The sequence below is a fragment of the Chroicocephalus ridibundus genome, chromosome 25 (genome assembly GCF_963924245.1).
Source record: "Chroicocephalus ridibundus chromosome 25, bChrRid1.1, whole genome shotgun sequence".
Taxonomy (NCBI): Eukaryota; Metazoa; Chordata; class Aves; order Charadriiformes; family Laridae; genus Chroicocephalus; species Chroicocephalus ridibundus.
In genome coordinates, this window is record NC_086308.1 from 200,991 (window position 1) to 213,427 (window position 12,437).

The following is a 12,437-nucleotide window of genomic DNA, read 5'->3' on the forward strand; positions in this document are numbered from 1 at the left end:
TGTTGATCGCGGTCGCGTTCTTTAATTGCCGCCGCTGCAGCTGGCCCGCTGCTGACGTCATCGGCTTTGTTTTGGGGTAAAAAGGCCGGAAATGAGGGTTTCGGTTTCTGCCTCCCTTCCCCCCCGCCCTGCTCTAAGGCCTCCCTCGCCCTGGGGCATCGAATTTGGGGAAAATAAGGAGATTTTGGGGGCTCGGGATAAGGACTTGACGCTGGGGATAAGGATTTGGGGCCGATAATGGGATTTTGGGGCCAATCCGCTGGTTTGGGGGCGGGGAATGTTAGGATTTGGGGATGCTGAGGGTGAGGCAAGGATTTGGGGAAAACGTTGAGATTTTTAGTATTGGGGGGGGGGGGGGATGGTGATGCCCAGAGCAAGGAATTGGGGGAGGATGCTGGGATTTTGGGGAAATCCCGGGACGCCCGACGCTTGGGGCGAGGATTTGGGGGAGATGCTCGGGATTTTGGGGGAAAACCGATGTCGGGGCTCAGGAGAGGGCTCTGGGCTCCGAGCAAAGATTTTGGGGAAGATTCCGGGTGTCTGTTGCCCCAATCCGTAGCGGAGCTGCTGAAGGTGGAGCCGGAACCTTTGAAAGAGGCGGGGCAGGACACGGTTTTGGGGCCAAAACAGTCAAGACGTGGGGTAACCGTTCATGTTCTGGGGCAAACGGTTGAGGTTTTGCCCCAAAACCAGTCAAGGGTTTGGGGTAAACATTGAAGATGTGGCCAACGGTGGTTGGATTTGGGGCAAACATTTGAGACTTGGGGCAAAACCAGTCAAGATTTTGGGTGACCGTTCACGTTTTGTGGGAAATTGTTGAGGTTTGGGGCAAAGAGTTGAGGTTTGGGGCAAAACCGGTCAAGGGTGTGTGCCAAAAAATCAAGATTTGGGACAAAATTGGTTGAATCTGCGGCAAACAGTTGAGACTTGGGGCAAAACCAGTCAAGACTTGGGGCAAATCTGTTTGACTCTTGTGATAAATGTTTTGGATTTGGGGTAAATGGTTGTGGTTTGGGGCAAGCAGACGATATTTGGGACGAAAGCCCTCGAGGTTTAGGGTAAAAATGGTCAGGTTTGGGATAAATGGTCAAGGTTTGGAGCAGAAGTGGTCAAGATATTGGTGGAGAGCATTGAAGGTTTGGGGCAAGAAGGGTGGAGGTTTGGGGCAGAAATGGTGGAGGTTTGGTGCCAATCATTTGAGATCTGGGGATAAAATGGTCAAGGATTGGGGCAAATGGTCAAGGATTGGGGCAAATGGTCAAGGATTGGGGCAAATGGTCAAGGATTGGGGCAAACCATGGAGGTCTGGTGAGAAATTTGTCAGGGTTTCATGATAATGGTTGAGATTTGGGGCAAAAATGGTCGACTGGGGCAAAATCGGTCGATGAGGGGATAAAAGTGGTCAAGGTTTGTGGCAAATGCTCCAGATTTGGGCCAAGAAGGGTTGATTTGGGGACACAGCACAGGGATGTTGTTCCATGGAGAAGGGGTTGGTGCCACCACCACCAGCATAACTTTTCGCGCAGTAGTAGGTGGCCGTGTCGTCGTCCCGGAGGCTGTTCATCTGCAGCGTGAGCGTGCTCTGGGAGTCGTCCCTGGAGATGGTGAAGCGCCCCTTGACCGACGGCGCGTATCTTGTGGTACCACCACCATAGCTAATACCTGCGACCCACTCGAGCCCCTTCCCGGGGGCCTGTCGCACCCAGTCCATGGTGAAGCTGCTGAAGGTGAAGCCGGAGGCCTTGCAGCAGAGGGTGAGGGACCCCCCGGGTGTCTGGAGGCCCCCTCCGGACTCCATCAGCTTTTTCCAGGGAAAAAGCGGTCGAGATATTGGCCAAGACCATGGAAGTTTTGGGTCAACATTGGTGGAGGTTTGGGGAAATAATGGTTGAGGTTTCGTGCCAGTCGTTTGAGATTTGGGTCAAAAATGGTCAAGGTTTGGTGCGAATGGTCAAGGTTTGGGGGAAATGGTCAGGAGTTGCTGCAAACCATGGAGGTCTGGGGCAAAAACGGTCAGGGTTTGATGCAAACGGTTGAGATTTGGGGCCAAAACAGTCAAGACGTGGGGTAACCGTTCATGTTCTGGGGCAAGTGGTTCAGGTTTGCCCCAAAATCAGTCAAGGGTTTGCTGTAAACAGTGAAGATTTGGGCAAACATTGGTTGAATTTGGGGCAAACAGTTGAGAGTTGGGGCAAAACCAGTCAAGACTTGGGGCAAAACCATTTGAGTGTTGGGGCAGATGTTTTGCATCTGGAGTAAATGGTTGAGATTAGGGGCAAGCGGATGATATTTGGGACAAAAGCCCTCGAGGTTTAGGGCACAAATGGTCAGGTTTGAGAGAAATGTCAGGGTTTGGAGCAAAAGTGGTCGAGATATTGGTTGAGAGCATTCAAAGTTTGGGTCAAGAAGGGTGGAGGTTTGGGGCACAAATGGTCGAGGTTTGGTGCCGATCATTGGAGATTTGGGGCAAAAATGGTCAAGATTTGCTGCAAATGGTCAAGAGTTGGGTCAAACCATGGAGGTCTGGGGCAAAAACAGTCAGGGTTTGATGCAAACGGTTGAGATTTGGGGCAAAAACGGTCAAGACGTGGGGTGGCTGAGTTGGGTCAAGAAGTGGTTGAGGTTTATCCCAAACCCAGTGAAGGGTTTGGTGTAAACAGTGAAGATTTGGTCCAACATCGGTTGAATTTGGGGCAAACAGTTGAGAGTTGGAGCAAAAGCAGTCACGATTTGGGGCAAAACCATTTGAGAGTTGGGGCAAATGTTTTGTATTTGGGGTAAATGGTTGTGATTTGGGGTAAGCAGACGATATTTGGGACAAAAGCCCTCGAGGTTTAGGGCACAAATGGTCAGGTTTGAGAGAAATAGTCAAGGTTTGGAGCAAAAGTGGTCGAGATATTGGCCAAAACCCATGAAGGTTTGGGGCAAGAAGGGTGGAGGTTTGGGGCAGAAATGGTCGAGGTTTGGTGCCAATCATTTGAGATTTGGGGATAAAATGGTCGAGATTTGGTGCAAATGGTCAAGAGTTGGGTCAAACCATGGAGGTCTGGTGAGAAATCGGTCAGGGTTTGCTGCAACCGGTTGAGGTTTGGGGCAAAAGTGGTCGAGGTTTGTGGCAAATGCTTCAGGTTTGGGTCAATAGCGGTTGATTTGGGGACACAGCACAGGGATGTTGTTCCATGGGGCTGGGGTTGGTGCCACCACCATAAGCATCACCATCAGCATTACCAGCACCACAACCACCACCAGTACGTTTCGCGCAGTAGTAGGTGGCCGTGTCGTCGTCCCGGAGGCTGTTCATCTGCAGCGTGAGCATGCTCTGGGAGTTGTCCCTGGAGATGGTGAAGCGCCCCTTGACCGATGACGCGTACCATGTGCTACCACCAGTGTTAATCTGCGCGACGTACTCCAGCCCCTTCCCGGGGGCCTGTCGCACCCATCCCATGCCTTTGCTGCTGAAGGTGAAGCCGGAGGCCTTGCAGCGGAGGGTGAGGGACCCCCCGGGTGTCTGGAGGCCCCCTCCGGACTCCACCAGCTGCACGGCCGCCATCAGCCCTGGGGAGGGAGGAAGGAGAGAATTGAGTCGCCCGCTCCCGCCGTCGCCCCCCATCTCCGCGCCCGGGTGTGGGGGGAAAAACGGGGGTGAAGCGGGGCCGGGTCCTACCTGGGAGGGCGGCCAGGAGGAGGAGGAAGGTGGAAGCCAAGTGGACGCCCATGGCGGGACGAGGACGTGGAGAGGGCGAAAGGCTGAGGGATGGGGTCTCCAGTGTGGACAGAAGACGTCCGAGGGGGGATCTTCTCAACGCTGACGAACGCTGAGAGGGGGGGTGTCAGGAGGACGGGGCCGGGCTCTTCCCAGTGGTGCCCGGGGACAGGACGAGGGGTGACGGGCACCAACTTGACCGTGGGAAGCTCCACCTCAAGGCGAGGAGGAACCTCTTTGCTGTGGGGGTGGCAGAGCCCTGGCACAGGCTGCCCAGAGAGGTGGGGGAGTCTCCGTCTCCGGAGACATTCCCAACCCGCCCGGACGCGTTCCTGTGCCACCTGCTCTGGGTGACCCTGCTCTGGCCGGGGCTTGGACCGGGTGATCTCCAGAGGTCCCTTCCCCCCCCACCAGTGTGGGATTCTGTGACATTGGCCAAACCCAATGAAGGTTTGGGGCAAGAACGGAGCAGTTGTCCCATTTTTGGGGCAAAAGTGGTCGAGGTTTGGTGCAAATGGTCAAGGTTTGGGGCCAAAGGTCAAGAGTTGTGGCAAACCATGGAGGTCTGGGGCAAAATCGGTCAGAGTTTGATGCCAACGGTTGAGGTTTGGGGCAAAACCGGTCAAGGGTTTGTGGCAAATGTCAACATTTGGGCCAAAATCGGTTGAATTTGAAACAAATGGTTGAGACTTGGGTCAAAACCAGTCAAGTCTTGGGGCAAAACCACTCGAATGCTGGGGCAAATGGTTGGGATTTGGGGCAAATGGTTGAGATTTGGGCAAGCAGACGATATTTGGGACAAAAGCCCTCGAGGTTTAGGGCAAAAATGGTCAGGTTCGGGATAAATGGTCAAGGTTTGGAGCAGAAGTGGTCGAGATATTGGTCGAGAGCATGGAAGGTTTGGGGCAAGAAGGGTGGAGGTTTGGGGCAGAAATGGTGGAGGTTTGGTGCCAATCATTTGAGATTTGGGGATAAAATGGTCAAGGTTTGGGGTGAATGGTCAAGAGTTGGGTCAAACCATGGAGGTCTGGTGAGAAATCGGTCAGGGTTTGATGATAATGGTTGAGATTTGGGGCAAAATCGGTCGATCGGGGACCCAACACAGGGAAGGTGGGACACGGTGTCGGGGTTGGTGCCACCACCATAATAACAACCACCAGCATAACTTTTCGCGCAGTAGTAGGTGGCCGTGTCGTCGTCCCGGAGGCTGTTCATCTGCAGCGTGAGCGTGCTCTGGGAGTTGTCCCTGGAGATGGTGAAGCGCCCCTTGACCGACGGCGCGTAGTAGGCGCTACCACTACTGTAAATACTCGCGACCCACTCGAGCCCCTTCCCGGGGGCCTGTCGCACCCACTGCATGTTGAAGCTGCTGAAGGTGAAGCCGGAGGCCTTGCAGCGGAGGGTGAGGGACCCCCCGGGTGTCTGGAGGCCCCCTCCGGACTCCACCAGCTGCACGGCCGCCATCAGCCCTGGGGAGGGAGGAAGGAAAGAATTGAGTCGCCCGCTCCCGCCATCGCCCCCCATCTCCGTGCCTCCACCAAAAATGGTCGAGGATTGGGTCAAAGGGTTGAGATCTGGGGCAAAAGCTATTGAGGATTAGGGTAAAAATGGTCAAGGTTTTAGGGAAAACGTCGTCGAGATATTGGCCAAGACCATGGAAGGTTTGGGGCAACAACGTTGGAGGTTTGGGGGAAAAAATGGTGAGGTTTAGTGCCAGTCGTTTGAGATTTGGGTCAAAAATGGTCAAGGTTTGGTGCGAATGGTCAAGGTTTGGGGGAAATGGTCAAGAGTTATTGCAAACCATGGAAGTCTGGGGCAAAAACGGTCAGGGTGTGATGCAAACGGTTGAGATTTGGGGCCAAAATGGTCAAGACTTGGGGTAACCGTTCATGTTCTGGGGCAAAGAGTTGAGATTTGTCCTAAAACCAGTCAAGGGTTTGGTGTAAACAGTGAAGATTTGGGCCAACAGTGGTTGAATTTGGGGCGAACGTTTGAGTCTTGGGTCAAGACCAGTCAACATTTTGGGTGACCATTCACGTTTTGTGGGAAATTGTTTAGGTTTGGGGCAAAGAGTTGAGGTTTGGGGCAAAACCGGTCAAGGGTTTGTGGCAAAAAGTCAAGATCTGGGCCAAAATTGGTTGAATTTGAGCAAATGGTTGAAACTTGGATCAAAACCAGTCAAGACTTAGGGCAAAACCATTCAACATTGGGGTAAATGGTTGGTATTTGGGGCAAATGGTTGAGATTAAGGGCAAGCGGATGATATTTGGGACAAAGGCCCTCGAGGTTTAGGGTAAAAATGGTCAGGTTTGACAGAAATAGTCAAGGTTTGGAGCAAAAGTGGTCGAGATATTGGCCAAAACCCATGAAAGTTTGGGGCAAGAAGGGTGGAGGTTTGGGGCACAAATGGTGGAGGTTTGGTGCCAATCATTTGAGATCTGGGGATAAAATGGTCGAGATTTGGTGCAAATGGTCAAGGTTTGTGGCAAACGGTCAAGAGTTGAGTGAAACCATGGAGGTCTGGTGAGAAATCGGTCAGGGTTTGATGATAATGGTTGAGATTTGGGGCAAAAATGGTCGACTGGGGCAAAATTGGTCGATGAGGGGACCCAACACAGGGAAGGTGGGACACGGTGCCGGGGCTGGTGCCACCAATATAACCAGCACCACAAGAACCACCGTAAGCACTTTTCGCGCAGTAGTAGGTGGCCGTGTCGTCGTCCCGGAGGCTGTTCATCTGCAGCGTGACCGTGCTCTGGGAGTTGTCCCTGGAGATGGTGAAGCGCCCCTTGACCGACGGCGCGTAGAAGGTGCTACCACCATAACTGCTAATCTCCGCGATGAACTCGAGCCCCTTCCCGGGGGCCTGTCGCACCCAGAACATGTTGAAGCTGCTGAAGGTGAAGCCGGAGCCCTTGCAGCGGAGGGTGAGGGACCCCCCGGGTGTCTGTTGTCCCCCTCCGGACTCCACCAGCTGCACGGCCTCCATCAGCCCTGGGGAGGGAGGAAGGAGAGAATGGAGTCGCCCGCTCCCGCCGTCGCCCCCCATCTCCGCGCCTCCACCAAAAATGGTCAAGGATTGGGTCAAAGGGTTGAGATTTGGGGCAAAAGCTGTTGAGGTTTAGGGCAAAAATGGTCAAGGTTTGGTGCGAATGGTCAAGGTTTGGGGGAAATGGTCAAGAGTCGTTGCACACCATGGAGATCTGGGGCAAAAACGGTCAGGGTTTGATGCAAACGGTTGATATTTGGGGCCAAAACAGTCAAGACTTGGGGTAACCGTTCATGTTCTGGGGCGAATGGTTGAGATTTGTCCTAAAACCAGTCAATAGTTTAGTGTAAACAGTGAAGATTTGGGCCAACAGTGGTTGAATTTGGGGCGAACGTTTGAGTCTTGGGTCAAAACCAGTCAAGATTTTGGGTGACCATTCACGTTCTGTGGGAAATTGTTGAGGTTTGGGCAAAGACTTGAGGTTTGGGGCAAAACCGGTCAAGGGTTTGTGGCAAAAAGTCAAGATTTGGGACAACATTGGTTGAATTTGAAGCAAATGGTTGAGAATTGGGGCAAAACCATTCAACGTTGGGGTAAATGGTTGGGATTTGGGGCAAATGGTTGTGATTTGGGGTAAGCAGACGATATTTGGGACAAAGGCCCTCGAGGTTTTGGGCACAAATGGTCAGGTTTGACAGAAATAGTCAAGGTTTGGAGCAAAAGTGGTCGAGATATTGGCCAAAACCAATGAAGGTTTGGGTCAAGAAGGGTGGAGGTTTGGGGCAGAAATGGTCGAGGTTTGGTGCCAATCATTTGAGATCTGGGGATAAAATGGTCGAGATTTGGTGCAAATGGCCAAGGTTTGTGGCAAACGGTCAAGAGTTGGGTCAAACCATGGAGGTCTGGTGAGAAATCGGTCAGGGTTTGCTGCAACCGGTTGAGATTTGGGGCAAAAGTGGTCGAGGTTTGTGGCAAATGCTTCAGATTTGGGCCAAGAAGGGTCGATCTGGGGACACGGCACAGGGATGTTGTTCCATGGGGCTGGGGTTGGTGCCACCACCATAAGGATCACCATCAGCATTACCAGCACCATAATCACCACCAGTAGTTTTCGCGCAGTAGTAGGTGGCCGTGTCGTCGTCCCGGAGGCTGTTCATCTGCAGCGTGAGCGTGCTCTGGGAGTTGTCCCTGGAGATGGTGAAGCGCCCCTCGACCGACGGCGCGTAGTAGGTGCTACCACCAGTGTTAATCTGCGCGACGTACTCGAGCCCCTTCCCGGGGGCCTGTCGCATCCATCCCATGCCTTTGCTGCTGAAGTCGAAGCCGGAGCCCTTGCAGCGGAGGGTGAGGGACCCCCCGGGTGTCTGGAGGGCCCCTCCGGACTCCACCAGCTGCACGGCCGCCATCAGCCCTGGGGAGGGAGGAAGGAGAGAATTGAGTCGCCCGCTCCCGCCGTCGGCCCCCATCTCCGCGCCCGGGTGTGGGGGGAAAAACGGGGGTGAAGCGGGGCCGGGTCCTACCTGGGAGGGCGGCCAGGAGGAGGAGGAAGGTGGAAGCCAAGTGGACGCCCATGGCGGGACGAGGACGTGGAGAGGGCGAAAGGCTGAGGGATGGGGTCTCCAGTGTGGACAGAAGACGTCCGAGGGGGGATCTTCTCAACGCTGACGAACGCTGAGAGGGGGGGTGTCAGGAGGACGGGGCCGGGCTCTTCCCAGTGGTGCCCGGGGACAGGACGAGGGGTGACGGGCACCAACTTGACCGTGGGAAGCTCCACCTCAAGGCGAGGAGGAACCTCTTTGCTGTGGGGGTGGCAGAGCCCTGGCACAGGCTGCCCAGAGAGGTGGGGGAGTCTCCGTCTCCGGAGACATTCCCAACCCGCCCGGACGCGTTCCTGTGCCACCTGCTCTGGGTGACCCTGCTCTGGCCGGGGCTTGGACCGGGTGATCTCCAGAGGTCCCTTCCCCTCCCCACCAGTGTGGGATTCTGTGACATTGGCCAAACCCAATGAAGGTTTGGGGCAAGAACGGGGCAGTTGTCCCATTTTTGGGGCAAAAGTGGTCGAGGTTTGGTGCAAATGGTCAAGGTTTGGGGCAAAAGGTCAAGAGCTGTGGCAAACCATGGAGGTCTGGGGCAAAAACGGTCAGAGTTTGATGCCAACGGTTGAGATTTGGGGCCAAAGCGATCAAGACTTGGGGTAACCGTTCATGTTCTGGGGCAAGTGGTTGGGATTTGGGGCAGAGGGTTGGGATTTGAGGCAAAAGCAGTGAAGGTTGGGGCCAAAGCGTTGAGGCTTGGGGCAAGGTTGGGTGTTGGGTGTGGGGCTGAGGGCTGGGTGCAGGGTTTGGGGAAGCTGCTGGGACCCACGGCAGGGATGTTGGGGTCGGTGCCGGGGCGCGGGCTCGGGGCAGGCAGAGGCAGCGGCTGGAGCCGTCCCAGAGGGCCGGGGGCTGCCAGGCATCGCTGCCTCCTGTCCCCGGCGGGGACGCGGCTCGCCGGCGCGTTTCCTGAGCAGACGCCGGCTCAGAGCCGCCACCAGCAGCAGCTTTCGCGCAGTAGTAGGTGGCCGTGTCGTCGTCCCGGAGGCTGTTCATCTGCAGCGTGAGCGTGCTCTGGGAGTTGTCCCTGGAGATGGTGAAGCGCCCCTGCACCGACAGCGCGTAGGCTGTGGTACGACCATCGTTGCCAATACGCGCAACGAACTCGAGCCCCTTCCCGGGCGCCTGTCGCACCCAGTCCATGCCGACGCTGCTGAAGGTGAAGCCGGAGCCCTGGCAGGACACGTCCTGGGACAGGGTCCATGGCTCAGGGTAGAGTTTGGGGGTCCGTTGAAGGCTCTGGTTTGGTGCAGAGAGTGAAGGGTTGTGGCGAAATGGATGGAGATGAGAGGAGAACGGTGGGGGTTTGGGGCAAAACTGGTTGAGGTTTTGGTCAAGTGGGTGAGATTTGGGACAAGGGGAGGATATTTGTGGCAAAAGCCGTTGAGATTTAGGTCAGTGGGGGCCACGTTTGGGTCAAATGGGCAAGGTTTGGAGCAAAAGTGGTCGAGATATTGGCCAAAACCCATGAAGGTTTGGGTCAAGAAGGGTGGAGGTTTGGGGCCACAAATGGTTGAGGTTTGGTGCCAATCATTTGAGATTTGGGGATAAAATGGTCAAGATTTGCTACAAATGGTCAAGGTTTGTGGCAAATGGTCAAGAGTTGGGTCAAACCATGGAGGTCTGGTGAGAAATCAGTCAGGGTTTGGTGCAAACGGTTGAGATTTGGGGTAGAAATAGTTGAGGTTAAGGAGAAATGATTCAGATTTGGGCCAAGAAGGGTCGATCTGGGGACACAGCACAGGGATGTTGTTCCATGGGGCTGGGGTTGGTGCCACCATCACCATCAGCAATTTTCACGCAGTAGTAGGTGGCTGTGTCGTCGTCCCGGAGGCTGTTCATCTGCAGCGTGACCGTGCTCTGGGAGTCGTCCCTGGAGATGGTGAAGCGCCCCTTGACCGATGGCGCGTAGTTTGTGTAACTACCATCGTTGCCAATACGTGCAACGAACTCCAGCCCCTTCCCGGGGGCCTGTCGCACCCAGTCCATCTCGACGCTGCTGAAGGTGAAGCCGGAGGCCTTGCAGCGGAGGGTGAGGGACCCCCCGGGTGTCTGGAGGCCCCCTCCGGACTCCACCAGCTGCACGGCCGCCATCAGCCCTGGGGAGGGAGGAAGGAGAGAATTGAGTCGCCCGCTCCCGCCATCGCCCCCCATCTCCGCGCCTCCACCAAAAACGGTCAAGGGTTGGGTCAAAGGGTTGAGATTTGGGGCAAAAGCTGTTGAGGTTTAGGGCAAAAATGGTCAAGGTTTGGTGCGAATGGTCAAGGTTTGGGGGAAATGGTCAAGAGTTGCTGCAAAGCATGGAAGTCTGGGGCAAAAACTGTCAGGGTTTGATGCAAACGGTTGAGATTTGGGGCCAAAACAGTCAAGACGTGGGGTAACCGTTCACGTTCTGGGGCAAATGGTTGAGGTTTGGCCCAAAACCAGTCAAGGGTTTGCAAAAACAGTGAAGATTTGGGCCAACATTGGTTGAATTTGGGGCAAACGGTTGGGACTTGGGTCAAAACCAGTCAAGATTTTGGGTGACCATTCACGTTTTGTGGGAAATTGTTGAGGTTTGGGGCAAAGAGTTGAGGTTTGGGGCAAAACCGGTCAAGGGTTTGTGGCAAAAAGTCAAGATTTGGGACAAAATTGGTTGAATTTGAACAAATGGTTGAAACTTGGGTCAAAACCAGTCAAGACTTGGGGCAAAACCATTCAACGTTGGGGTAAATGGTTGGGATTTGGGGCAAATGGTTGAGATTAAGGGCAAGCGGACGATATTTGGGACAAAGGCCCTCGAGGTTTAGGGCAAAAATGGCCAGGTTTCACAGAAATAGTCAAGGTTTGGAGCAAAAGTGGTCGAGATATTGGCCAAAACAAATGAAGGTTTGGTGCAAGAAGGGTGGAGGTTTGGGGCAGAAATGGTCGAGGTTTGGTGCCAATCATTTGAGATTTGGCGTGCAAATGGTCAAGTTTTGGTGTAAATGGTCAAGGTTTGTGGCAAACGGTCGAGAGTTGGGTCAAACCATGGAGGTCTGGTGAGAAATCTGTCAGGGTTTGATGATAATGGTTGAGATTTGTGGCAAAAATGGTCGACTGGGGCAAAATTGGTCCATGAGGGGACCCAACACAGGGAAGTTGGGACACGGTGCCGGGGCTGGTGCCACCACCATAAGCAGCACCACCACCGTGAGCAGCTTTCGCGCAGTAGTAGGTGGCCGTGTCGTCGTCCCGGAGGCTGTTCATCTGCAGCGTGAGCGTGCTCTGGGAGTTGTCCCTGGAGATGGTGAAGCGCCCCTTGACCGACGGCGCGTAGAAGGTGCTACCACCATCACTGTTAATACCTGCGACGAACTCAAGCCCCTTCCCGGCGCCTGTCGCACCCAGTTCATGCCGAACCAGCTGAAGGCGAAGCCGGAGGCCTTGCAGGGGTCTGGGCTCGGGGCCGGGGGACAACAAGGTGCCCAGAGATGACTCCAGGTGTTGGGTTTCTGCCCCACGCGAGGAGTTTGGCTCCGTGCAGGGTTCCCGGCTGGTTCCTGGGGTCCGGACTGGGGTCAAGAATTGTGTTCTTGGGGACGATGGTGGAGTCTTGGGTTTGGGAGCCGGGGTCCGAGGGTGGTGGAAGGGTCTAGGAAGGGTGTTGGGGTTCTGGGGAGATGCTGGGAAGAGGGGACACAGTGCAGGGACATTGCGAGCACGGTGCCGGGGTTGGTGCCCCCACTACCATCAGCATAACCATCACCACGACCATCTTTGGCGCAGTAGTAGGTGGCCGTGTCGTCGTCCCGGAGGCTGTTCATCTGCAGCATGACCGTGCTCTGGGAGTTGTCCCTGGAGATGGTGAAGCGCCCCTTGACCGACAGCGCGTAGTAGGTGCTACTACCATCATTCCAAATACTCGCGACGAACTTCAGCCCCTTCCCGGGGGCCTGTCGCACCCATTCCATGGCGACGCTGCTGAAGGTGAAGCCGGAGCCCTTGCAGCGGAGGGTGAGGGACCCCCCGGGTGTCTGGAGGCCCCCTCCGGACTCCACCAGCTGCACGGCCGCCATCAGCCCTGGGGAGGGAGGAAGGAGAGAATTGAGTCGCCCGCTCCCGCCATCGCCCCCCATCTCCGCGCCTCCACCAAAAATGGTCGAGGATTGGGTCAAAGGGTTGAGATTTG

At 55.1% G+C, this 12,437-nt stretch overlaps 7 gene segments (V, D, J or C); all 7 read right to left on the reverse strand.

Moving 5' to 3' along the window:
* Positions 1 to 1,256: 1,256 nt before the first annotated feature.
* Positions 1,257 to 1,855, reverse strand: LOC134507659 (immunoglobulin heavy variable 3-23-like). The segment is given in 1 exon segment: positions 1,257 to 1,855. A coding segment is annotated over 1 exon segment (396 nt).
* Positions 1,856 to 3,100: 1,245 nt separating this feature from the next.
* On the reverse strand, positions 3,101 to 3,788 carry LOC134507657 (Ig heavy chain V region 914-like). The segment is given in 2 exon segments: positions 3,101 to 3,555; positions 3,665 to 3,788. Coding segments are annotated over 2 exon segments (483 nt in total).
* Positions 3,789 to 4,584: 796 nt separating this feature from the next.
* LOC134507662 (Ig heavy chain V region 914-like) lies at positions 4,585 to 5,176 on the reverse strand. The segment is given in 1 exon segment: positions 4,585 to 5,176. A coding segment is annotated over 1 exon segment (510 nt).
* A 2,428-nt stretch (positions 5,177 to 7,604) lies between these two features.
* Positions 7,605 to 8,650, reverse strand: LOC134507658 (Ig heavy chain V region 914-like). The segment is given in 2 exon segments: positions 7,605 to 8,103; positions 8,213 to 8,650. Coding segments are annotated over 2 exon segments (483 nt in total).
* A 140-nt stretch (positions 8,651 to 8,790) lies between these two features.
* Positions 8,791 to 9,643, reverse strand: LOC134526984 (Ig heavy chain Mem5-like; the record flags this gene model as incomplete). The annotated part of the segment is given in 2 exon segments: positions 8,791 to 8,797; positions 9,057 to 9,643. Coding segments are annotated over 2 exon segments (594 nt in total), but the record flags the coding sequence as incomplete, so codon positions are not given.
* Positions 9,644 to 9,767: 124 nt separating this feature from the next.
* On the reverse strand, positions 9,768 to 10,408 carry LOC134526986 (immunoglobulin heavy variable 3-64D-like). The segment is given in 2 exon segments: positions 9,768 to 9,853; positions 10,063 to 10,408. Coding segments are annotated over 2 exon segments (405 nt in total).
* Positions 10,409 to 10,962: 554 nt separating this feature from the next.
* Positions 10,963 to 11,826, reverse strand: LOC134507661 (Ig heavy chain V region X44-like; the record flags this gene model as incomplete). The annotated part of the segment is given in 1 exon segment: positions 10,963 to 11,826. A coding segment is annotated over 1 exon segment (569 nt), but the record flags the coding sequence as incomplete, so codon positions are not given.
* Between the last annotated feature and the right edge of the window lie 611 nt (positions 11,827 to 12,437).